We start from the raw sequence: 26553 nt of genomic DNA on the forward strand, positions 1-26553 counted from the left end.
AAGCATCTCGAGAGGCTGCTGCTCTTGTCAGTCTTTTGAATGGGGACACTGGGCGGGGATTGGATCCAAGGTTTTAAGATGCCCAGAGACTTGCAGGGGCTTGGGCCCCGATGTCACTGCCCATCCCTCTTTCGCCACGCTGTCTTGCAACAGAAGAGGTGCCGGGAGCGCAGGGCTGAGGCAGCGGGAGCGACAGCGACCACGTTGGATATGGACAGATCCTTAATCCCATTTTGACTGCCTCTTGGGCCTAGAAACAGTGGAAGACCCAGGAAGGTGGGTGGGAGGGAAAAGGTAACCCTGATTAAATTCTGAGAAACTGCTCTATATTGTGTCTCCAAATAAAAAGATGTATTCATTGTAAAAACAAACAAACAAACAAAATCAAAAAGCCAACAACAACAAAAACCCATCGGGAGGAGAGAGAGAGCTGATTTCAGTGTATAGGATGTGACAGGTGTAACGTGGAGGCTCAGGATACATTGAGCAGAGTCAGCACAGGGAGAAGATGCGCTCAGCCCCAGATGCTGTAGTTTTGGGTCAGACCGTGTTGTTGGAAGCTTCCAGAGAAGGGTGTGCCCTCCTTATAAGGGGTAGGTTGAAAGGCCTGAGCTTAGGAAGAAATGGAACATTTTCCATAGGTGCTCAAGAAGTGGTGACACCCTGACATGGAGAGAAAGCTTTGGGACGTGAAGGAATGGTGAAGGGAAGGTGCTCTACAGATGCTTAACAACCGGACTTAGTGGTGGTAATAGATAGTAACTGAGCGATCCGTGCTCATAAGCGGGAGAGCTGGGGAAATGAATACATGGGATAAGGGGGGTGGAGGTGGAGGGGCTCCAGAATGACAGCAGGTTGCTAAGACGATGCTATTTATTGAGCACCTACTTGTGTCCCAGGTGGATCACTGAGTACTAGGATCCAATGAGTAAAATGGACATGGCCACTGCCTGCCTCCATGGGGCCTACAGCCTAGGCAAGGAGAGAGAAAGTGGACAGAAAGTCAACAGACAGATGTGTAAGAGCACTTCCAACAGTGGGTCAGAGTGCCAAGACCAAGAATGACAGGGAGGACTCACCTTAGACTGCGCAGAGAGGATTGCCACAAGGAAGTGATACCTAAGAAGAGGCTTGGGAAATGGGGAAGAGACAGACATGCATGGTTGCTCCACAAAGCGTCTCTGGCCCAGGCCTCGCATACACAAGGGCCCAGAGGTGGTCCAGACATGACAAGTTTGAAGAGATGGAAGAAGGCTTGGAGGATACACATCACGCAGGTGGAAGATGAACTCAGAAAGGGAGGCAGAAGCCGCCAGACCGTGCCAGATGTTAATACAAGGCAATGCTGACTTGTATTCTGTGCACCACTTGTATTTCAGGCTGTGACTGCTAGACAGTTGCCCCCTCACCGGTGACTCCACTTTTCATGATTTCCATGCCGATGGTTACAGCAAGCTGAAAGTATTCAGTGGAAAACTTCAGAAAGATATGTGTAAGCTTGCAACTACATCCTGTTTCCGAGTAGCATGATGGAATCTTCACCTCCTGCTCTAACATGGGCGTGAATCATTTTATTATTCTTCGTTTGACATATCCGTGCTGTATATGCTACCCACCTGTTACTCACTTAGTATCCCTTTCTAGAATCAGGTTGGCTTTCTTAGAGTCACAGTCTAGAATTTAAGTAGTTCTTATTTTACTCAAAGGAACCAATGTACAAGAGTAGTGATGTTGGCAATGTTATTAAACTATATAGTTATAGTTGTTTTATTCTTTTATTTTTTTTTTTTGGTTTTTTTTTCGAGACAGGGTTTCTCTGTGTAGCTTTGCGCCTTTCCTGGAATTTATTCTTTTATTAGTTGTGTTGATCTGCTGTGCCTAATTTATAAACTTTATTATAGATCTGTATGTACAGAGAAAAACACTCAAATATATGTTATATATATATATATATATATATATATATATATATATATATATATATATATATATTTCAGAACTAGCTGAAGTCTTAAGCATCCTCTACTTGAGGATCTAGAACTATATCTCTCATGAAAGATAGACTACTCTATCTTATAAATTTAGTGTATCATTAAGTATAAATTTTATTAAAACCTTTTTTGTTTGTTTTTTGACCCAGAGCCTCACTGTGTAGCCCAGGTTAGGCTGACACTTACTGTGGCCTTGAGTTCATGGCGATCCTCCTGCCTCAGCCTCCTGAGTGCTGGGATTCCAAGTATGAGCCATCATAGCTAGCTTCAAAATTCTTACAAGAATTTTCATGTAGAAAGCAGGGGGAAATGGCATCACAGATCCCCATGTGTATCTCACCCCAAGTCAGTAACTAGAGGTCTCTCATTTGCTTTCTGTTTTCTACTTTCCTAAAACAGGGTTAAGCAAATCCCAGATATCATATTTTGTTGGCCACTGTGTTCTTCAGCATCAGTAAAATATACAGTAGGTTAATGTCTTAGCTAGGGTTTCTGTTGCTGTGAAGAGACACCATGACCACAGCAACTCTTTTAAAGGAAAACATTTAATTGGAGCTGGCTTACAGTTCCAAAGTTTAGCCCATTGCCATCATGGTGGGAAGCATGGCAGCCTGCAGGCAGACATGGTGCTGGAGAGGTAGCTGAGAGTTCTACATCCAGATTAGCAGGCAGCAAGGAGAGAGAGAGAGAGAGAGAGAGAGAGAGAGAGAGAGAGAGAGAGAGAGAGAGAGAGAGAGAGAGAAAGAGAGAGAGCGCTCAAACCCCACCTCCAGTGACACACTTCCTCCAACAAAGCCACACCCACTCCAACAAGGACACACCTCCTAATAGTACCACTCTGTATGAGCCTACAGGGGCCATTTTCATTCAAACCACCATAGTTTAGTTTTCTTACATAATCATAATGTCATTTCATACCTATTACTGTTGACTAGAACTCCTGGTTATCATCTAAAACTGAGCCTGTAATTCAAATAGCTTTGGTTGCCCTAAGATACAAAACAACATACACATTGTATTTGCTTGTTACGTCTTCCAAGCCCCTTTTAGCCCACAACAGTCCCCACTGCCCTCCTCTTTAAACCAAACAGGCAAATAAACAGATGAACAAACCCACCTTGTTTCAACGACAGGAACTAGGAGAAACTGAGTCAGTTGTTTGTAGGATGCCCAGAGCTCTGGATTTGTCTCTTGGCTTCCTTGTCTCTTGATTTCCTGCAGATCCTGAAAATGGAAAGTCAGTTCTAAAGATTAGAGTCTGAGGCTCCACAGTTTGGGTAAGAAAATCGCAGGTCAGAAGGTTCTTTGTGCTGCACACAAGGTCTAGCCCGTCTCCGTGATACTAAGAGTCCTTTAATTTGATCCTTTGTGGATCAATTATTTTATTAGAAATAATTAATTGAATTTCATTACTTCAATCTGTTCTCAGATCTCCTTTGTCGAAGCCTCACTCCTTCATCACCTCCTACAGCTCTCCTCAGGGAGAAGTGACTATGTTTTTTTTTTGGGGGGGGGGGAGGTCCTAGTGAAAAAAGAAAAACTGTACGTTTACCTTTTCAGTTCACCTACTACTTATCCCAAGAGAATAAGTCAGTGTTAATCTTAACAACAACAGAAAGGAGTCTGCAGAAGTAGGGCTATAGTATCAGTTTTCTGTAACTGTTGCTACGGAGCTTGGAAACACCAATCTTTGAAGATTATGTGCCGGTTGTCCAAAAGGTGTGGGACCTGAAGTATTTTGGATTTTTTTTTGTCTTTTTGTTGATTTTTGGAATATTTGCATATACATAACGAAATTCCTAAGGGTTCCCAAGTCTACATATGAAATCTATGTATGCTCCATGTACATCTTACATACATAGCCTTAGGGAATTTTATGTAGTATTTTCAATGACCCTGACTGTGGGTTGTGACCCATCACATGAGGTCACGTATAGAATTTTCCACTTGCGGTATCATGTAAAGCTGAAAAGGCTTCAGAGTTCGGAGTGTTACCGATTAGACATGCTCACCCTTCATATAAGACTGGTGTCTCTCCCTTCTGCCCTGTAATTGTCCCCAGTGGAGTGGGATGGGAGTGTTGAGCGACACTGTTCTTCAAAGCCAATCCCCGTACAGGGCTGAGCAGCACCTGTTCCCAACCAGATCCCCGCCGTAAGGACTGGCAGAGCTGAGTCCTCACCAACCCACCCCTGCTGCAGCAGCTGCGCTACGACCAGGGACCCTTCTTAGTAGATGTTTCCATGATGACGGCAGGCAAGTTGTAACACGTAGGTCTGATGCCCCTGCCCAGTGACAGAAACTGCCGAGCAGGGGCGTCTAAAGGTCTCACCAAACAGTGACAGTCACGGACAGACCAGTACAATGCCAATGCGTGGGGGTCCTTGATGCTGGCAATGGCAGACAGTCTTGGAGCTCCACGAATCCCAAGCCACACCCTGTCAGTGTGGCCGGGCTGTGTTGGCATGTGAACTGCACGGTGTGGTAAGGCAGAGAGTGCTCTGGGATGAGAAAGCCTGGTGGTTTTCACCTGCTTGAAGGGCCACTCACAGGTGGCATTTACGGAGGCCTCACCGCGGCCCCATGGTGCTGACACCCCCCCACCACCACCACGTTCTGCTTTTCTGAGTGCTGTGTGCGCACAGTTGTGTAGCCACATTGACGCTGAACTGTGTTACGTGGGTGAAGATGTCAGGTTGACAGTGGGGGCGGGGGGGGGGGGTGACAGAGTAAATGTCCTGCGATGGCATCTCACTGGTTCTCATTCCGTTTCAGTGAGTGCGTGTTTGTGTACTTGACTCTTCTTTACGGTGTCTGTGCATATGCAGTCCAGTTATGAGCCGGGGGGTGGGGGGGGGGTAGACGGGCACCTTCCCTCATTGGTGATGCATTCGAAGACAAGTAACCAAGGGAACTGCTGGCTTTAATCTCCTGACCTGGGTTGCCATAGTACCAAATAGGTTAAAAGCAGGTTGGAGCAGCGTAAGCCACGGAACAGACTAGAAAACACGTAGTGGGCAGACCATATAGTCAGACAAGACAGACCTCAAGTGTCCAATCCTAGTTAAAGAAGTCGTTGTCCTAAGGACTGCCTCAGCCTCCTCCTCAGCCCCACTGAGGAAAAGTGGCATTGCCTGATGTGGCCCCATGTCCCAGCTTCGTGCCTTTGAGGGACCAGGAGAAGAGGAGGAAGGGCTGGTTACTCTGTTGGGAGACTGGGGGTGGAGGGAAATGCATTCTCTCTGCTGGGCGATGGTGGAAAATTGACTCCAAACAACCCAGACCCACAGGGTGAGCACTATAGCCCCTGGCATTCCTCGGGTCCTCATTGATGAGCTGGGCAAAGCACGCGAGGCTGGGATTCTGAGGCCCAGCCCCCATCCTAGGAGCAGATGAGTTCTGGGTCTGTGGGAGAGGTGGCCACGAAAGGCTGTGCGAGACATTTTCAAAGTTAAGGGCATGCCTTCAGCAAGCGAGCACTCCGCTGTTATAGTCCCGTGGGCTTTCCGGCACCGAGCTGTGAATGGTAAGCTTCTTAGGACCTGTCCTACCAGTATCATCTGGAGAGAGGGGATGGCAGTTGTCAGATAAGGGGGACTCTGGAAATGGGACAGGGAAGACCCGCCTATACTTTGATAAGAGGCTTAGTGGTTTGAGAAGGTCTTTGGGGTGACTGGGAAGTGAATGCACTAGGAACTACCCGTAGGACCCCCGTTTGCTGACAAGGGCCTGAGGTCCAATTTCAGGCCTGTATTAGGACCCTTCGCGAGTCACGGAAGGCCACTCTCTATGCACAGATGACCTACGTCACTGAAGCTATGATTGTATCATCCCTTCCTAAGTTCCCCTCAGATGTCAACTTGAATGCCATTTCTGTGGCTCCTCATTTGATTAGGTGTCCACCTGTAAGACCTCAACATACACTATTCTCTTCAGCCACAGTGGTTCCTTTCAGTCAGGCCTTTGGAGGGTCATGGTGATACCCATGGGAGGAGGCGTGTGTGACGCTGAAAAGCGCTGGGTTGAATTTGGTTTCAGGCTCATTATCTTGGCCTGGGGTGAAGGGTGTTGTCTATTTCTGGAATAACCATAGGTAAACTTCCTACTTTTTCCCCGTGTGCTCTTACATCTGATGCTCTGAGGCCATCCTCGCCTGAGCACGCGGGCACACCTCACCACCCCTTGACCCTGGTGAAGTGCTACCTGGGCAGGGGAATAGGGTAGGTGGCAGGAGGAAGGAGCCTCCTTCTCATTTCTTCTGTGCTGTCTTTACGTGGTATCTCTCTCCAAGGATCTGGTCCTTCCATTAGCCAGCCAGCAGACAGACACGCTAGACGCCTGTATTCGGAAACACGCGTGTGTGTTCCTGCATTCCTGGCAGGGCCCCCGTCTGGCTGCTGTGTTCTGTGAGCTGCGGTCCCAGGAAGGATGGCATTTTTAAGCAGGATGAATTGCTGTTGTGTCGCTGCTCACCCAGGGCCATCAATCTTGTTGCGCACACTGGTTCTGCTGGTCTGCCTGCTTAGGCTCATCTTTCTGGGACAGACTTATTTACGGAGCCATAGCTAAGGTAATCTCACTCCCCAGCCCCGCAGCAGCCCGGGGCCTCTCTCAGCCACTCTTAAAAATAGCCCAGGATGAAGAGAGTGAGCAAGGGTCTGGTTACCTCTGGTGCTTGGGGCAGATCTTACCTCACCCCCGTGTCTGGCAGCTTGGCCCTTCTGGGGGGCGGGGGTACTGGATAAGTTGTGGCCCTGCAGATGATGGTCAGCCCGTCAGCCTCGGTCTGACTCACACTTCCAAGCCAGTGGTCATTCTGCTTGAAGGAGGTTGTGAAGGCGTGAGGAGTCAGAAACCCTTCCCAGCTATCTCCGCTCAGACAATTGAGGGGGAAATCTCAGCTGGTTCATGATGGAGAACAGGCTGTTCAAAGGGACAGAAGTGGTCTTGAGCGCAGGCCCAGCATGATGGGGTATACCGCGTTCAGGATAATGGCTGGCTTTCCCACTTGGTACTCTTTCTTTCTCCTGAGTGGCAAATACCTTTGTTCAGCCCTAGCAGCTGTAGCACACTGGCCCCAAGTTCTCCCTCCCTATGCATCCCCAAGACAAGTCCAGTCAAGGGGGACAAACAGGGTTGCAGTTGGGCCTTTGGACGAAACCACAACAGTAGTTCCCTGGACGACCTTGGGGAGGCCTCATCCTGTGTCCCTTCTCCCTTGTGCTGTTAAGGTGGATAATTCTGGCTCCTGTCTTACCTCAAAGGGATGTGGTGGGATTGATTTAGCAGCCTGGGAGACAAGAGTCTGAAAAGTAAGGCCCAAAGCACTGAATCATGCTTGGAGTGATGAGCATGCGCTGTTTCCTGCCTGTGTGGGTCTCCTGGGGAACGCGTCAGGGGCGTGAGCCCGCGTGCGTGTTGGGGTATGCGAGAATGCGATGTAGAGTTCAATAGTTATTGACACTGGTCACTTGCCTGCCTCCCTTGCCTCCAAAGCCCCTCCACCTGCTGTTACTCTCTTGAACTTGAAGGCTCCGGGGGCCCCCATTCTGAAATACAGACTTGAACTTGGAATTCCCCGACTTCCCAGGGAGATGCCTGAATGTCACGTGCAGACCAGGGAAGATAGTCATTTTCCAAAGGCCAGGGACATTGGTAACCAAGATGGCCTCTCCAGCCTCCTGTCTCACTTTTCTCCCCTGCCTCTCCCGCCCTCCAATTGCTCGTCAGCTCCCTCATTCTTGCTGGCTGCTTCTCATTTTTATTTTTGATACGGCCCCTGCTCTTTTTCCCTTTCGTTTGGGCTCTTGCCCCTTCCCACCCGTCCTTCCATGAGTACTTCCAAACTTCCCTGGAAACCATTCGGCAGTCACACTGACTTCCTTTTTCCTTGGCACTCAGTCCTCCACATACCCAATCACCCCTCTGTCATGGTGCACAGCGCCCGGTGCTGCCAGCCTGGCTGGGACAGCCGGCTCCTCTGGGCTGCTTGGTCTGGCTAGGGATTCAACAGGAGACCGTGTTCCAGCAACTACTCACACTGTCAAGAAGGGGGTGAAGAAGCTTGGCTTTCCAGGGGTTAGGGCTGGAGTCTCAGTGGCAGTCTCCATGTCCCCCTCCCCCACCGCCGGTGGTTCCCTGGAAGTCAGACTCAGTCGCCTTTCAACTTCTCCCCTCTCTCTCTCTGCCTCCACCCCCAGGCAGGCTTCTGACCTCAACCCAGGAATGGGGTTTCTCTTCCTCCTTTGCCCACCCCACAGACCCCCGAGCCTCCGGCTCCCAGGAGAGCTGTCTCTCAAGCTGCTGCTCTCCAGAGCCCCCCTGGTAGCAGGTTGGAAGGAAACTGGCTGGCTGGGACTTCTGTCTCCACCTGCTGGCCATCCCGACCCTGCCGCATGCAGCTCTCAGTCTCTGTCCCTCCGACACTCTTAAACTGCCACTGCCGCCGCCGCCGGGACTTCTGCTGCAATGTCCCGTAACAGGGGACCCCGAGACCCCCGGGGGGGAAGCAATGTGCCCTGACAGACAGTGCGTGGCTCCTGTCGGATCCGCGTCTGCTGGAGTCCCCTAATAAGTTTCCACTGAGACAACGAGCAGGGGACGCTAACCCTCCGACTGTGTTGCTGTGCCCCCTAGGGACCCTTCCATGAGGACCGAGACAGGCGCAGCTGCTAAGAAGAGCCTGCTGACATGACATCGGCCACAGAGTTTGAAAACGTAGGCAACCAGCCACCTTACAGCCGGATCAATGCCCGCTGGGAGGCCCCGGATGACGAGCTGGATAATGATAACAGCTCAGCCAGGCTCTTTGAGAGGTCCCGGATCAAGGCCTTGGCAGGTACTGCTTGGGGTGGTGGGGGTCCGAAGGTCACACTCGCCATCCGCATCAGGTCCATGTCCCTTCTTGCTAGGGTGGAGCCTCTGTACGTGAGTCCTGGTAGGGTGGTAACCAAAATAAGTAAGCCAAGTTCGGAGAGCAACCCCTTCCCTGGGGACTACAGGCTTCTCAGCAGTTTGTCCCAGAATCCCTCACTCCCTCCTAAGGGCTCTGAGAAGCAGGGGAGTGCTGGCAGCAGCGGTGGGTGGGTTCTGCCATCTGTTTCTGTCCCAAGTGACCTGGGACCAAAGTCCCAGTGTGAGGAAACTCTGGGTGAAGGAGTGCCTAAAGGACCACACAGGCACAAGTTCAAGAGCTGTCCCGTGCCCTTAGTGCCCTGCCTATCCATGGGGAGAGGAATTAGCACCCTTGTCTCTGTGGTCCAGATGAAAAGAGGAAATGGAAAGCAGATAGCATCCTTTCCAGTCTGCCTTAGGAAGGAGAGTTTGCTCCATGCAGCTGCTCATCCTTGAACTGGGATTAGTACTTAGCAATGAGACTTCCCCCCCCGACCGTGTGTGTGTGTGTGTGTGTGTGTGTGTGTGTGTGTGTGTGTGTGTAGTGAGAGGGATATCTTTCATCTCTAGTAGAAATGACTTGTCTCCCTACTGACTGAGATCTGAGTCTTTAGGAACCACCACCACCCCTTTTTTGGGGGGGGGTTGAGACAGGGTTTCTCTGTGTAGCTTTGAACTCACAAAGATCCGCCTGCCTCTGCCTCCTGAGCACTGGGATTAAAGGCGTGCGCCACCACCGCTTGCCCCCCCCCTTTTTTTTAACTGTTTCTATTGTCTCCCTGGAATTTGACTCAGAGGATGTATATTATAACCCTAAATCTTTGGTCAATAGAGAAACTTTGAGCTGCATGGGCTGTGTGGTGTTGTGGGTGTACAGGGGTGGATATGGGCTGTGTGGTGTTGTGGGGGTACGGGGGTGGATATGGGCTGTGTGGTGTTGTGGGGGTACGGGGGTGGATATGGGCTGTGTGGTGTTGTGGGGGTACGGGGGTGGAGCTGGCCTTTACCTGATTGGACCTAAACACCATCTTTGGTTGTTGCCATCTTCCACCTCGAAAGAAAGTCTCGGCCCTTTCCATAGTGCATTCTGGGGGTAGTTCTCTGTCTTACAGTCATGAGGTGTCCTCCTCCTTGTCTCCCTCCACTCTATTCCCAGATACCTTGGTTCCTGGGAAACCTGGAGGCATGAGCAGGGACCTAGGCCCCATGGGAATGGCTTCTCACTCAGTGGCATCTCAGTCTCCTTTGTCATCACAGGACTTGGTCATCTCCGTTTGTGTCCTGTGTGTTGTAGGAAACACTTTTTCCCTCCTCTTCTTACCTTCCCTGACACCACAAAATCCTTCTTTCGTTTCCCTTGGGGTTATGGAATAGCAGTGCCTCTTTCCTTTTGCTTAAACACTTTGAAGTTCTTCAAATAAACCAAACCAACTTGAAACACTTGGCTTGTCCTTCTGGGCCTACATTTGGCTGCAATGGCCCTAGTGATGCCCATGGAAAGGGTAACTATGTTCCATAATGCTTCTTGAGGGACAGAATGAGAAGCAGGACTGACCTGTGCAGATTTTTGCATCTGTTTTAAATATAACGCATGTATGTCTTTGTATGCACACACACACACACACACACACACACACACAGAGAGAGAGAGAGAGAGAGAGAGAGAGAGAGAGAGAGAGAGAGAGAGAGAGAGAGACAGATGTGTAACACAAATTGTTAAAAGGTCTTATTAATAAAAACAAACTCAGAGCCAGGTATTGGAGTGAACACTGAAAGATCAGAGAAACAGAGCAAGCCACAGCTAACCTCACCTCGATAACTTCTCAACTGATCCTATTTCCTCAAACTGGAAGCCTCTGAGTCCTCATCTGAATGGTCTCAGCTGAACTGCTGCTGAAAGCCTAAAAGCTTAACAAACTTAGTTCCTGGTCCTCATGCCTTAAGTACCTTTCTGCTTCCTGCCATCACTTCCTGAGATTAAAGGTGTGTGTCACCATGTCTGGCTGTTTCCAGTGTGGCTTTGAACTCACAGAGAGCTGGAATGATCTCTGCCTCCAGAAGGCTAGGATTAAAGGTCTCTGACCCCCAGATAAGTTTATTGGGGTGCATAATATATCAACCACAGAGAGGAAACCTAGGTAAATTTCATTTTAATAATTATTTGTTGTATGCCCACAAAAATTCAAATCTAACCCCCCAGCTAGACACGAAAGGAGAGTGGGGAACCACAGAGATAAATTCAATACAACATCTGTCTCTAAGGACGTTATAATCTATTAGGGGAAAATGAACTGTGCTCACAATTAATTAGCATGAGAGTGGAACTGGAGAAGAACTGTGGGGAAGGCACATAAATTAAATAGCAATGAGGGAGCAAAGGAGATGATACATAGAATCAGAATAGTTTGTGGGGGCATGAGCCATGATCTGGGGACATTCGCCGTGAAGCCTGTGTGTAATCTGGGAAATCAGAAGGGTTTGGGGTGTCTCCAGTGGGCCTGGAGGACAATGCAAGGATCCCAGGTTGGCATGTTTCCTTGGTAACCAGGTTTCTGAGTTAAGCTCCAGGCATGGGATCCTCCACTCTGGGAGGGGCAGTGTTCCCTCCCCACGGGGAGCACTCCTATCCTTTGGAAGGTAAGATGCCCTTGCTGGTGAACAGACTTCACCAGGCTCAGCCAACACTCTACTCCAGACCTTCAATAGCAGAAAGAAAATGGCAGCTCAATAGACCCAACCTCACACGGGTACCTGCAAAGCAGACTGTCGCCGGCACGAAGAAGCCTTCTGGCCTTAACCTGCTTACAGGTGGTGTGCGGTAGACCACGTGATAACCTGGATAACCTGGAACCTCCAGTTCCAGCAAGCAGGTCTGACAAGCCAGTGGAGAAGTGGTGGAGATGGGTTAAAAGGCAAAGAGGAGGAGGAAGTGTCATAGGAGACACTTCAGAGTCAGTCCTAGTCGATCAGGAAGCAGCCTTCCCTAGTGTTGGCTGAGCCTGGTGAAGTCTGTTCACCAGCAAGGGCATCTTACCTTCCAAAGGATAGGAGTGCTCCCCGTGGGGAGGGAACACTGCCCCTCCCAGAGTGGAGGATCCCATGCCTGGAGCTTAACTCAGAAACCTGGTTACCAAGGAAACATGCCAACCTGGGATCCTTGCATTGTCTCTACAATCACACCAGACGTTTGCTGGCTTTCTCCTGAGAGGTGATGTGGAGTGATCTCTGCTTGAAGCTAGCTAGGGCTTTGGGAAGGTCCGTTCTGCTGGATGGACAGAGGAGAGAGAGGGGAGCATGTCAGATTTCTTCAGTTTTAACTCGTTGAAACTTTTGTCTTCCGTACTCTTGGGAGCCATCTTTGCAGGACAGGTAGGGGTCACCCTTCCTAGTGGGGTCTCAGGAAGTGGAAGCTGTGCTTGATGCCGTCGTATCACGTGGTCTACCGCACACCACCTGTAAGCAGGTTAAGGCCAGAAGGCTTCTTCGTGCCGGCGACAGTCTGCTTTGCAGGTACCCGTGTGAGGTTGGGTCTATTGAGCTGCCATTTTCTTTCTGCTATTGAAGGTCTGGAGTGGAGGAAAATGTCACAAGCTCCAGACCGGAATCGTGAGTCTCCTTCCGTTGCTGTTGCCGTGGGAGAGCGCTAGCCCGCCGTCCCGGTCTACAAAGTGGCTGGCGGTACTTTCCCAAGGTTGTGAAGATCAAATAAGCCAACGTTTATGAAAAATGAAAAATCAATATAAAAAAACTAGTGAACGGTGGATTTTATAAGCTCTCTAGAAATACTTTCTGTCCTTTCTCAACCTCAAATGCCCAAGATCATCGGCTCAGTCACCTTGGCCTGTCTCAGGACCCGTTTCTTCCTCCTTGATTACCCCTCCCCTCCAGGAGCACACACTTTACCTGGGGAAGCTGCAGTTGGAGAAAAGGCCAACAGCTCCTGCGATCTCCTGGAGCCTCCCACGCTGTCACTCAGAATCTCGTTTCCTCGCTCACTCTTTGGGTAGCGCAGGACGATAGAAATTAGCCTCCAGCCTGCGTGTGGATGCTGCCTCTCTCCATGAGGCCATCTAGTTCAAGACCTTTGCTCTGCCTCCAGCCCTTGGGGGCCCAAGACCAGACCGTAATAGGCTTGGTCAGATCCCCTCCCAGCACGGCAGACCCTCTGCCTGCTGACCCTCAGGTCAGCAGACTCCATGTTTTGTCTCTGAAGTGCACCTTCTGTCCGGGTGAGAGAACACCCTCCCTATTCTCTCTCTCTCTCTCTCTCTCTCTCTCTCTCTCTCTCTCTCTCTCTCTCTCTCTCTCTCTCTCTCTCTCTGTGTGTGTGTGTGTGTGTGTGTGTGTGTGTGTGTGTGTGTGTGTGTGATGGTTGGTTCTTCCCCTCAGGCCTCACTTAAAACAAGCCATCTGGTTACCCTGCCCTTGTGTGTAAAAACCTGAGCTCACTCTAGAATAAGTGACTTTTGATTTGAAATATCTGATTAAAGTGAAGGGGGAGCTGGGGGGAGACCGCTTGCAGAGGTGATGCATTTGACCTTGGTGGAGGGTAGGGGGTGGGGAGTGGGAGGTGTGCCTGCGGTGCTGGGGTCCAGAAGGAATATTTCCCTTAGGTCTGGAAGCATACTTCGACTTCTTAACATCAGTCTCTACTGGTGGCTGAGTGGTGGGCAGCCTGGAGGCTTCCTCCTGACCAGCCTTTGATGGCTGTCTCTGGTGTAGCTACATTTCTCCCTCGGGGGTCTGCTTTAAGGGTTAGAGAAGGGGGACAGCTGAAAAGGCAAGATCCCTGTCCTTCCCAAGGCTCCAGCCTTCATGTTTCAGACGGCGGGCTCCCAGGGTCTCCTAGAGCCAACCCTCACTACCACTCGGGTCCTGTTTCCTCTCCCCGTTCGGGTTGGAAACTATTCACAGACCTGTGTGGCTGACTGAATGGGAGGGAAAGTGCTGAGGACGGCAGACACTTACAACAGCTAGAGTGCTGACCCCTGTGCTCTTTCCCCATCACCCCTGCCTGCCCACACACCCTTCCCTGCACTTGGTTATGTACCCGAGTGAGGATGCCTGGGGACAAGCGTGGCCCAGGTGGAAGAGGAGGACCAGAAAGAAAGCAACACAAAGATGTCCCCAGAAGAGAACTCCGCGTGCAGGGCCTCCCTCCCTGCTCTGTCTTCCCACACCCTTCCTCCTCCCCACTCCCCCTGTCTTACAGGCACACAGCTTGGCATCCGCACCCCCATATGCCACTCACTGCGTGATTTATGTGATTTGCGGCCCTTCCGTGCACACAGATGCATCTCGAAGGTTGCAGCACAGAGAACAGTCCAGAGTCTCCTGAGGGGCCTGTGAGGAAGAGAGGCTGACGGGAGGCTGCCATGTTCTGTCTCCATCTTCCTATGCGCTGCCCAGTGGAACAGTTCCTAAGGGAGAGACCAGACAGAGTCCCTCCTGTAACACAAGGGCATGACATTATGAAGCTGGCTTCACTCTGCCTTTAAGCTGGATCTCCAGAGCGCTTCAGAAGGGAGGCTGGCTTCCTCCCTGTGTTCTCTTTGTGGTCTTCTTCCTGGCAGTGGGGTGAGGCTGAGCAGGGAGAGTGAATGATGACAATTTAAAGGCTATGACAGGGCCACGAAGGTGGTGGGGGCACCGCAGGCCCTGAGGTTAAGTTCTGTAACCAGCAGAGAGTCCATCCAAATCTCAGGGTGGCAGCCCTCAGGGGCCAGTGCTCCTGGCTCCTCCATGGCTGTTCAGGACTCCCCAAAGAGGGCAGCATGGGTCCGTCCTGACCCTGGTAGCCAATGGCTTTCAAAGTCTCCTAAGAGTTGCCTGAAGACCTTTCGCTCAGGCTGCTTTCCTCACTGGTGCCTGGATCCTGTTGTTCCTACTGACCCAGAAAGGGCTTTGCGGCCATAGGGTGTCTGATTTCCCGAGGGAGCAGGATTTTACCTCAGCGGGTGGGCAACCACTGCTTCATGACAGCCTGTTGATGGATTCAGAAGCAGTAGCTGCCATCAAGACATCAGCTCTTTCAGGTCACAGCATCCCTCCAGCTCTCTGTGAGGGTGTGACATTAATGACAGCTTTTAAGGTTTGGGGGTTCTGTTTTGTTTTGGTTTTTGTCTTCTCAGAGTTCAAAACATTTAGAAATTATATATTGGGGAAACATTATTCAGATAAATATCTACTCCTCAGCAGTCATTTTAACGTACTGTCAGAGGAAGAAAAATAATTGGATCAGCAGCTTCCTCTTGGAGGTGGGCAGTTGTGAAACTGAGCCCCACCCCAGGCAGGCCTCTGCATGGATGAAGCTGCTGTTTCCTGTGCAGGAAACTTGCAAGAGAGAGCAACATGCTGCCTGAACTGTGTGGTCCCGGGAAGAGCTCCCTGCCCAGGACAGGACAATGCTTCCTCCAGTGTCTCCTCTCATGTGGTGTCATGGTGTGTGTGTGTGTGTGTGTGTGTGTGTGTGTGTGTGTATGTTGCATGCGTGTACAGATGCTTGTGTGTATGCAGGGGTGTGTAAAGGCCAGAGGTCTGCGTTGAGTGACATTCTTTAGATGCTGTCCACCTTGGTTTTTTGAGTCAGGGTCTCTCACTTGGCCTGGAACTCACCAGGTGAGCGAGGCTGACGGGCCAGTGAGTCCACCTTTCTCCACCTTCCCAGAACTGGGATTCCAAGTGCACGCCCCCATGTTGACTTCCTTACATAGGTTCCAGAGAGCTGACTCGGGTCTTCATATTAATACGGCAAGCTCTTCACTGACTGAGCCGTCTCCCAGCACCCCTCTCCTCTCTTGATGAAAGCTATTCGTCCTTCCCGAGACTCTTTACAGAACCAGGCTGTTCCCCCCACATGGGTGGCTACTATCTATCATTGTGAAGAAGCTTTATCAAATATTAATGCACCGAGGATAATAATAAGATTCTGCTCCCTCCCCGTGCCGTGCAGTCTGAGTGAGCCACATTAATAGCCTCCTCCATCTTTGGGACATTCCTGTGGGTTGTCAGCCTCGTTCCCAAGGGCAGGCTCCAGCCCCCGGCCTCCTAGGAGCAGCCATCTCCCCACCCCCGGTTCCCCGAGGGCTTGCTTGTACGCTGCCTGGCTGAAGAGGTGCCGGGGTGCTGTTTTCAGAGCATCTGTGCACTTTGCTCATTCTTCTCTTTTTATCGCGTCAGTAAGAGAGAATGCTAGGGAGGCAGGCTTCTGGCAGAAGGCTGGGAGCACTCTGCATCCCAACCCTGGCTTTTAGATGCTGGAAACCGGATCTGCCAGGAAATCTCACCTTACAGTGGAGTGAGAGAGGATCAAATAATCATACATACACCCGATACACACACACACACACACACACACACACACACACACACACACACACACACACACACACACATACACACTGGGGAGGTTTCCTGGAAACTGTATACGTTTATAACATCACCCATAGCTTATAACTCCCCCATTAGGCTTGCTTCAGTCCAATCATAATTTAACGGTAGAGGAAGGAGGGGGGGCATTTAGGAATCATCTCCTAGAGGGCCTTAGAGGCTGTAGAGAAATCCTGGAAGGAAGCAACAAGAGCCTCAAAAGAGGTGGCAGAGAAGACCGTTTGCAACAGGAATGGCAGATTGAATGGTCAGAGGGAGAGGGTGTCAGCTGAGAGAGCTCCATGGTCTCGGGGTCGGAGCTGTGGCCTTCAGTAGAGGGCTGGAGAGCAGGGCTGCTTCCACTCATCAGAACGCTTTTAGCAGGTAGGTGGTGTGGTTAGCTTTGGGTTTGAGGGGATAGCAGATGTGGGGAAGCCATGCAGAAGTCTAGGAAGGGCAGATGGCTGCTTGAGCTGGGGGGCCACCACATGTGGGGAGAAAGTGACGCATGCTGGCAGTGGTGTTCTGTCCTGATGCTGTAGTTGAGGGAGCTTGGTCCTCCACTTTTCTGCTCCTCCGACCTCTGGTTCCTCACCTGAACACTAGGAGCTTGAGGTAGATGATGCTCCAGGCTCCTCCAGTTCCACCTACCTGAGAAGCCACTTATGGGGCATCAGCGACAAAGGTCCTGATTGATGGAGCTTTGGGTCCTGGTTTGGGGAAAGGGAATTTAGCCTTGTTAACGAATCACTAGGTCCTCCAGAAATTCTTGCCTGGGCTGAGGCTGTGTCCTAGACCACTTTGACTTCTGTAGTTTCACCTCCCAGTGAGTGCTTGCCACATGCTAACAGTACATGGCACCTGTGAGTGAGTCTGTGTCCACACGCTAACAGCACATGACCCTTGTAAGTGAGTCTGTGTCCACATGCTAACAGCACATGACCCTTGTAAGTGAGTCTGTGTCCACACGCTAACAGCACATGACCCTTGTAAGTGAGTCTGTGTCCACACGCTAACAGCACATGACCCTTGTGAGTCTGTGTCCACATGCTAACAGCACATGACCCTTGTAAGTGAGTCTGTGTCCACACGCTAACAGCACATGACCCTTGTAAGTGAGTCTGTGTCCACATGCTAACAGCACATGACCCTTGTAAGTGAGTCTGTGTCCACATGCTAACAGCACATGACCCTTGTAAGTGAGTCTGTGTCCACACGCTAACAGCACATGACCCTTGTAAGTGAGTCTGTGTCCACATGCTAACAGCACATGGCACCTGTGAGTGAGTCTGTGTCCACACGCTAACAGCACATGACCCTTGTGAGTGAGTCTGTGTCCACATGCTAACAGCATGTGGCACCTGTGAGTCTGTGTCTACATGCCTTATCCAAGTTGACCCCACAACCCCTCAAGTACCCTGTCAAGTGGGCAAACAGAGCTGTTCCCCCACCCTTTGCAGACAGGATAGCAGTGATGTTGCTCATCACTGTGCTAAGTCTGCCGGCCGTCCTGCGTATTCCTGGGTCCTCCATGACCTAACTCTGCTTTACACCCCACTCCAGATGTCTATTCTGGTTTTCTTTTCACCTGCAGCTTCTTGAGGCTCTCTGATCAAAACCTTGAAGTCACTGATGTCCTACAGCCTCAGAATACTGTCACCTGCCAGGGTGACACATATCTATATCTATATATATATATAGATATATCTGATCCATAGAATTTTCCAGAGAAGCGCATGTTATTTTACATCCAGACCTTTCATGTCACCCCGAGTAGAGGCATCTGTCACCGACTCTGAATTGGTTTCCCAGCCCAAGCCACTCTGGGTCCAATCCCACTTACTCAGGGCAATTGGAGTCATTGTCCTCCAACACATTTGTCGGGTTGCCCTTCTTTACCTCAGAGCCACCAAGCTCTTCATCCGGAGTACCAAATTCAAATTCTCCTTTAGCTTTTTCTCTGGGTCAGGTACCTGCTTTGCATTCCAACCCCCAAACATGCACACACATAAACACACGTGCTGGTTGTGAATGAAATGAGGACATGACCTCTCCAAGGTAAGGCTGAGGAGAAGGTCTTTATTGTAGATATGAGGGAGAGGATGGCCAGAGTGAGTGAGTCTGTGTCCACATTATATAGGAATGAGAAGCTGGGGGAAGGGAAGCCCCATGGGCTGGAGAAGTTTAGGGTAGCAGGCGGGGTGTGAGGAGCTGAGAGGAGCCAGGATGCCAGCATGGACTCCATAACAGGTACTTGTAGTGCTGAGAGAGCCTAGTATGCACATTGGTATGCTAATAAGCACCACAATTAGCCATTTGTCCTGGATTTCTTTGGATCTGACAGTTGCCCCTTGGATTATTCAAGGTTCTTTAGAAGAACAGAACTTATTGAATGAATTTCTGTATATAAAGGGGATTTATTAGAATGGTTTACAGGCTGTGGTCCAACAATAGTGTCTACCAACGGAAGGTCCAAGAATCCAATAGCTGTTCAGTCTGTGAGGCTCCATGTCTTAGCTGGTCGTCAGTATACACCACGGTCCCAAAGAGTCAGGCTCTAATGCCAGTGAAGGAATGGCTTGCCAGTGAGCATGAGAGCAAGCAGGTAAAGAGCCAGCTTCCTTTTCCCATGTCTTTATATGGGCAGCCAGAAGAAGGTGCGGCCCAGATTAAAGGTGGATCTTCCCACCTCAAAAGATCTGGATTAAAGGTGGACCTTCCACCTCAAAGAACCAGATTAGAAGTGGATCTTTGAGAATCTTCCCACTTCCAATGATTTAATTAAGGAAAAACCCCTCACAGATGTGTCCATCCATTTGGGTTTTAGTTAATTGCAGATGTAGTCAAGTTGCAACCAAGTATAGCCATCACACACACACACCCTCCAGCATATGCATGCACACATGCATGCACGCACACATGCCCACCCAAGGAGCTTTGAACAGGATCCCCTTTTCTTTCCTTCATTTTCAAGGGATCTTCAACCCTCAGATCAAAGCTAGCCTTCAAAGATAAAAAAATGTTTTGATTGAAACTGATTTATGATACATTGGTTTCTTTTGCTGTGACAGAGAACTTCAGGACAATTACTTTTATATCTTCTAAGCACTTTATAATCAGAATATATTTTAGCATAGAAAAGATAAAAAATAAAGAACTAAAGACATTCTTAAGGTCTCATAAAGCTATGTTCATGCCTGTAGATACATGGTTATATAGGTACCTACAATTCTAAATCTTTTTCACTAAATACACTATTATCAATTCTCATTAGCAAAGATGCAGATTATCACTTTAATGCAATGATTCTCAACCTTCCTGATGCTGCAACCCTTTAAAGAATTTCTCATATTGTGATGACTCCCAACCATAAAATTATTTTCGTTACTACTTCATAACTGTAATTTTGCTGCTGTTATGTATTGTAATGTAAATATTTGATATGCGACCCCTGTGAAAGGGTCGTTTGATCCACATAAGGAGTTGCGACCCAGACCCAGTTACTCCAAGCTAGTTAGCCGACTTTGTTGTGTTCAACTCTTACTATTTCTATGTGCTTTATTCTGACATTTTGTGTCTCCAGGTTTGCAGTCACGTCCTAAAGCTCCTGTTAGGTATCAGCTCTAGCTAGATTGTGAATGTTTCAGGGCAGGGGAACTGCCTTCAGCTGTTCACAGTACCAGTGTACTGGAAGTGAGCTGGTTGAAAGGGAAATTCCTCCCCTAAGAGTTAAACAAGAATAGAATTCATGCCACCAACACCATTTATGATGTGTCCCCGAGGGTCTGCTTCCAATCTTCAATGTATAAAGGATTGGCTTCTGTGTCCCCGAGGCTAGTCCCAAGTTCATGGGAGTGAAAAGCATGACTCACTGGTTGCCTCAGCCTTGACTTCCAGGAGTGAAGGTGCATGCTCAATGAAGCCAATCACAGGCCTCTCTTGCCTCTCACGGGCCAATCACAGCCCTCTCACAGTCTATCATCTGCTTCTCAGGGGCCTCTGATCCCACTTGTCTTTTCTAGCTCATTTTTTGCCTCTGAACTGGTTAAAATGCAGACTCCTTCAAAAGGCTGCCCTTTTTTTAAATTTTTATCATTTATTCCTCGGGGTTTATGAACTTTTACCCTAATTCTGTGACATCTGCTGTTTCTTATTATTAAAAGCAATATATGCTTGGGGGCTGGAGAGATGGCTCAGTGGTTAAGCGCACTGGCTGTTCTTCCAGAGCAACCCGGGTTCAGTTCCTAGTACCCACACGGCAGCAGCTCACAACTGTCTGTAACCCCTGCATCAGACTCTCTCACACAGACATACATGTAGGCAAAACACCAATGTACATTAAAAAAAAATTAAGTAATATATGCTCATAGCAGAATTTCTTTTTTTTCCTCAGGTTTTTTTTTTTGTCATTGTAGAAACTTATTTATATGGCTAATTAAGAAAACAAATACCACCCATAGTCTTAGCACCCAGCTTTATTTTTTTTATTTATAAAGTCGTATTATGCATATAGCTTGAGAGCCTGAATTTTCCCTTAAAATATATCTTACCCTCTCTTGTCATTGAAACTTCTTATGTAGCCTTCTTGATATCCTCATTAATGTAACCAAAATATCAAATTACCCCATCGTTGCTTTGTGGGCTGCTATTCTCTTCTGTTTGTTTGTTTGTTTGTTTGTTTGTTTTGGAACTAGAGACTAAATCTTGGGGCTCCTGCACGTCAGGCAAGGTCTCCCACTGGACTCCATCCCTAGCTCACCATCCTTTGTCTAGAGACATTTCAAACAGAGAAAATGGCACGAGGTATAAAGCACTCAAGGAGTTTCATGGGCATAGGAGGAATAAATAGTTCGGCCACAGAGTTAACCACATCTTTTGTACCTCTCCCAGAATATTTTATGCATATTTAAACTTATAGTCTGTATTGGTTTTTCATAGCTTTTTAAAAAAGATTTTGCACACTTCTACACATTTTCACCCAATGTATCTTGAAATTATTTTGTATTAATACAAAGTCTCTTCATTATATTGGCAGTTAAATAACTTTCCATTGTAAAAACGTCTAATCTTAATGTAACAAGTCCCCCAATTGTATGTATTTCGGTTATTTCTAATCTTTAACTATTTACAAAACTACAGTGAATAACCCTGAACCTACTTGATGCTGTCCATGCCTGTGCCTGTGGGGTAAATTCCTAGAAATGGAATCACCAGGAAAAGTATGTGCGTTTGAGAGCATCCTTGCCAAAGTGCCTTTCACAGAGCCGGCCTAGTTAAACTCTTTCCAGTAACCTGTGAATGCTGTGTTCTCCACATTCTGGCCAGAACTCTGTTTCATCACACTTTCCGGTCTTTTCTCATCTGATGAGTAAAGTGTCCATGTCTTCGTGGACCTTCCTTTTGCTTTTTTACTTCTAGTATGAGAAATTCCAAACATGAAAATATCAGAGGTGGAGAGAAAATAATCCACCATCCAAATTTAGTGTTATCAATATGCCTGTGTGTTGGGGGCTGAATTATTCTGAAGTCAATTAAAGGCTCTCGTGAGAGTTTACCCCAATTCTCTTTGTCTGTGTCTCTGAAAAACAAGAACATTTTTCCACTTAAACATTACACCACTCTTATACCCGACACAATTAGCAACAATTCCCCGGTAATTAAATCTGAGAGAAATGTTTTCCCAGTTGTCTCATGATTACCTTTTCCAAAAAGAACAGTTCGTTGTTATATTTGGGTGTAGTTGTGTGTGTTTTCATTTATTTCTAGATTTAATGTTTATAAATGTTTTGCCTGCCTGTGTGCCTGTGCACCATACGTGTGCCTGGTGCCCACGGAGGTCTGAAGAGAGCCCTGGACTCCCTGGAACCCGAGTTAGAGAGGGTTGTGGGCCACCAGAGAGGTGCTGGGAATCAATTCAGGTCTCCTGCCAGAGCAGCAAGTGCTGTGAACTGCTGAGCCAAACCTTCACATCGATGATGTATGTGCTTTTAATGTGTGCTTCTACAGGCATCACGGATAGCTTTTTACATATTTGGAAAATTTTTATATTTTTTTTTTCTGTTAACTCTTTGTTCATAGTGTGTTAATCATTTTTCCTTTTAACTTATGGACAGTTGTGTTAGCCAGGTTCTCTTGCTATAATAAACTCTTGAGTTAGTCAACTCCTGAGGAGACAAGGTCTATTTTGGCTCACAGTTTTTGAATGTACAGATAGCATGCCTTCGGTGAGGTGACATGTCACAGTGGAAACACAGAGAAGGTCGGAGCTGCTGACCTCACAGCCGAGATATAGGTGCGCACAAGAAGGTGGGAGGAACCAGGATGGGGGCAGAGCATCGGGTCCTGTAGCCTTCTGAGAACCCATCCTGTCTTAGTTGTGTTTCTGTTGCTGTGATAAGACACCGAACCAAGGCAACTTCTAGAAGAAAGAGATTAAAAGGTAGAGTCCATGACCATCATGGCAGGGAGCATGGCGGCGGCAGGCAGGGAGGCGTGGTGCTGGAGCAGGAGCTGAGTGCTTGCATCCTCATCCTCAGGTGGGATGCAGAGAGAGCTCACCGGGAATGCTGTGGGCTTTTGAAACCTCAAAGCCTGGTCCCTGTGACGCACCTCCTCCAACCAGGCCACCCTTCTTAAACATTCCAAATAGTCATCAGCACCTTTCCAAATAGTTACTAACTGGGGACCAAGAATTCAAATATGGGGGCCATCTTCATTCAGTCCACCACAGGCCCCAGTCACCTGAAGACCTCCTGCTGCGCCTCACGTCTGAAAGTTTCCACTGCCTTCCCGGAGCAGCCAGTTGTGGACCAGATCGAACCTCTATGTATTACATGGACATTTGGGGACCATTCCAGGTCCAAACTATAGCAGCATTTTTTCACATATTAAGCAGATTAATCTCTGTGATAGAATTAATGGGAATTCTCTTCATAAGTTTGCCTTGCTCATAGTGTTCTTCCCCTCCCCCCAAAAAAAACCCACACAAAACTTTTTAATACATTTGACCTTTCAATCTTTCATTTTCTGGTTTTTGGATTTGGTGTCATACTGACCCTCCGTTAGCCTTATTTAAACAACTAGCCCACCAGCATTGATTATTATATTTTTTATAGTTTCATTTTTTACATTCCAGTTTTTTATGCAAGTAAATTTGGGTCAAAAATTGGATAAAAAAAATTCAAGTGAATTTGATTCAAAAAATTCTTCCTGGAATATGAAGTACAGATTTCATTTTTCCCGAGTGGTCATCTCCTTTTGCAAAAGCTTGTACTGAATAACCCTTCTCTCTTCTTCTTATGTATTTGAAATGTGCTTTTATGAGATGTCAAATGCCTATACGTAGCCAGGACTGTTTCTTCTTCATCGCTGTGTCCACCTTTTATATGATAATAGGGCACAGTTTTATCATAAGGTTATACTTGAAGTTTGTGTGATCCGTTTGCTCAAAATTTCTTTTGTAGGCCTCGGGGATCTTTTAAGGTTGTCTCTATGTAGATTTTATTTTAAATACTTATTTTAAGATGTAACATGAACCATTTTGTCTCTTTATTATCATTAGGGGCCTTGCAAATTAATATTTTGGGATGACTCTGCCATACCTTCCCTAGTTCTTTTTGTCTCTAGAGTTAAAATATTCCTTCCCATTCCCACTTGTGCCCTAACCCTTGTCCCTGCCTTCTAGATAGCTGGGAATTGAACCCAGGACCTTTTAGTCTTTTTACTTCTTTTTTTTTTTTAAGATTTTGTTTATTTTTATGTGTATTGGTGTTCCGCCCACATGTATGCGGGTGTGAAGGTGCCAGATTCATTAGAACCGAAGTTACAGGCAGCTGTGAGCTGTCATGTGGGTGCTAGGAATTGAACCTGGGTCCTCTGGAAGAGCAGCCAGTGCTCTTAACTGTTGAGCCATCTCTCCAGCCCTTAGTCTGTATTTCTAAGCCTCTCATTCCAGAGATTTCCATGTTCATCTTCAAGCCTGTCTTCTAGACATAGTCTCCTCACCTGTAGCTGTTGGGTGGCCTGTGAACAACCTTCCACACCTGTCTGTTTGGGCTCATTCCGTCTCCCTCTTGACCTTCCAAAGTGCTTTTCTTCATGAGGACCTTTTTGACAACTCCAGTTGTCAAAATGACCTCTCTCCATGTTGACCCCATGAGCATCTATTGTAGATGCTATTCATCTGGAAACCAATCCAGCATTGCTTTGTGTAGCATGCGTGTTTGTATTAGTCAGGGTTCTCTAAATCTCTAAGCCAGTGGTTCGCAACCTTCCTAATGCTGCGACCCCTTAATACAGTTCCTCATGTTGTGGGGACCCCCAACCATACAATTATTTTCGCTGCTACTTCATAATGATATTTTGGCTACTGTTATGAATTATTATATAAATATCTGATATGCAGATGGTCTTTTGGCGACGCCTGGGGGTCGCAGCACCCCACAGGTTGAGAACTGCTGCTATAAAGGAACATATCTGATAGAATTTGTGTGTGTGTGTGTGTGTGTGTGTGTGTGTGTGTGTGTGTGTGTGTGTGCCTGCAGTCTGACATGCCATTTATGAGAGTGGCTTATAGGCTGAAGTTTGTCTGGGTGGTCCAACAGTGGCTGCTTCCTAACAGAAGGCTAACAGTTGAGTAGTTGTTCAGCCCATGGACTGAAGGCCAGCAGTTCTAATCTGGTGCTTGAGTCTTGGAGGATTCCTAGAGAGCTTCCGTCTGCATTGGAATCCTGAAGTACTTCCTAATATCGACACAGTAACGCCTCACCAACAGAACAGATTATGATTAATTTGCCAGGGAGCGTGAGGGCAAGCAGGAAGAAGGCAAAAGCTCCCTTCCTCTGTGTCCTTTGGTGGCTGCCACCAGAAGGTGTGGCCCAGATTAGTAACTCCCTAACCTCAGATGGGCCAATCAAGACAGTCCCTCGCAGCCAGGCCCAGCCGCTCAGGTTTTAGGTGATTGCAGATGTAGTCAAGTTGATCACCGTGATTGGCCACCACAGTCTCCAGAAAATCCACTTTATGTCTTAGGTGGCCTCAAAACGAGCTGTTTGTGAGTTTGTGTCTCTTCTCCCGAACCAGATCCTTACTGAGGGAGTGTGAGCCGTTTGTCTCATATCTCAACAGCCTCTGGGACAGCTTGGATCTAGTGACAGGGGTGATGGGTGACACCTTCTGGGTGCCGGCACTTTTCATATACAGCCTTGCCTGCCAGTGGGTAACCGTGTGAGGGTCTCAGTACCGTGGGTATATGTGACGTCAAGATAAACTTTTGCAGGGAGCTGGGAATGAGTGTGGGCCCAGCTCGAGGGGGAGGAAGGAAGGAAGAGGAGCAGAGGAGAGCGGAGAGGCCATGCTTTAAAGCTACAGAGGCATGAACCCATCTGTCATAGTTAAGGTTTCTATTGCTGTGAAGAGTCTCTGTGACCATGGCAACTCCTTTTGTTTGTTGTTGTTTTTCAAGACAGGGTTTTCTCTGTGTAGCTCTGGCTGTCCTGGAACTCACTCTGTAGACCAGGCTGTCCTGGAACTCACAGAGATCTGCCTGCCTCTGCCTCCTCCCCGAGTGCTGGGACTAAAGGAGTGCCCTACCACCATCCTGGTGGTGACCACGGCAACTCTTATAAAGGAAAACGTTTAGTTGGGTGGCTTACAGTTCAGAGATTCAGTCCATGATCATTCAGAGTGGAGCATGGTGCTGGAGAGGTAGCTGAGAGTTCTTCGATATCTTGTACGAGGCAACAGGAACTGAACTGAGACACTGGACATGGCTTGAGCGTATATGAGACCTCAAAACTCACCCCCACTTCCTCCAACAAGGCCATACCTACTCCAGCAAAGCCACACCCCCTAACAGTGCCACTCCCTATTAGCTTATGGGGAGCCAATTATATTCAAACTACCACAACTTCCGTGTTCTCCCACCCTCCCTATTCCCCCCACCTCCCTACCCCCCACCTCTCACCTCCCCCCCCCACTCACCCACCCTCCTCTCACCATGCTCCCCATTCCTGCATGGGCAAGGTCAGGGCTCTAGAAATAAGCACTAGCTCCTCCAGGGCCTCACTGAAGCTTTCTTCTTCTTCAGATGTTGAGATTATTGGGTCTCTTGTGAACAGCAGGCCTCATACACAGTCAGTCCCCTCTCTTCCTGCTCATACTGCCATGGTTCCCGGTGCAGTTGGCTCAGGGCCACTGGCCTCTCCTGCACACAGAAGGCTCCGGAGGAGGAGCGTCTAGGTCTTGAGGGAGGAATGTGCTGAGCACGTAGATATGCAGAGCCCAGTGAACAGCTAATGGA

General features: G+C 48.4%; 1 protein-coding gene across 1 annotated transcript in view; it reads left to right on the top strand.

Moving 5' to 3' along the window:
* Sptb (spectrin beta, erythrocytic) overlaps positions 1 to 26553 on the top strand; it is a 128035-nt gene that overhangs the window by 43875 nt on the left and 57607 nt on the right. The window contains exon 2 of the mRNA XM_052739540.1: positions 8628 to 8829. Coding sequence (XP_052595500.1) covers positions 8682 to 8829 — 148 coding nt within the window. The 5' untranslated portion in view covers positions 8628 to 8681. The remainder of the gene's footprint in view (positions 1 to 8627; positions 8830 to 26553) is intronic.

This window comes from Peromyscus californicus, unplaced genomic scaffold, assembly GCF_007827085.1.
Source record: "Peromyscus californicus insignis strain IS unplaced genomic scaffold, ASM782708v3 Scaffold_15__1_contigs__length_86483966, whole genome shotgun sequence".
Lineage (NCBI taxonomy): Eukaryota > Metazoa > Chordata > Mammalia > Rodentia > Cricetidae > Peromyscus > Peromyscus californicus.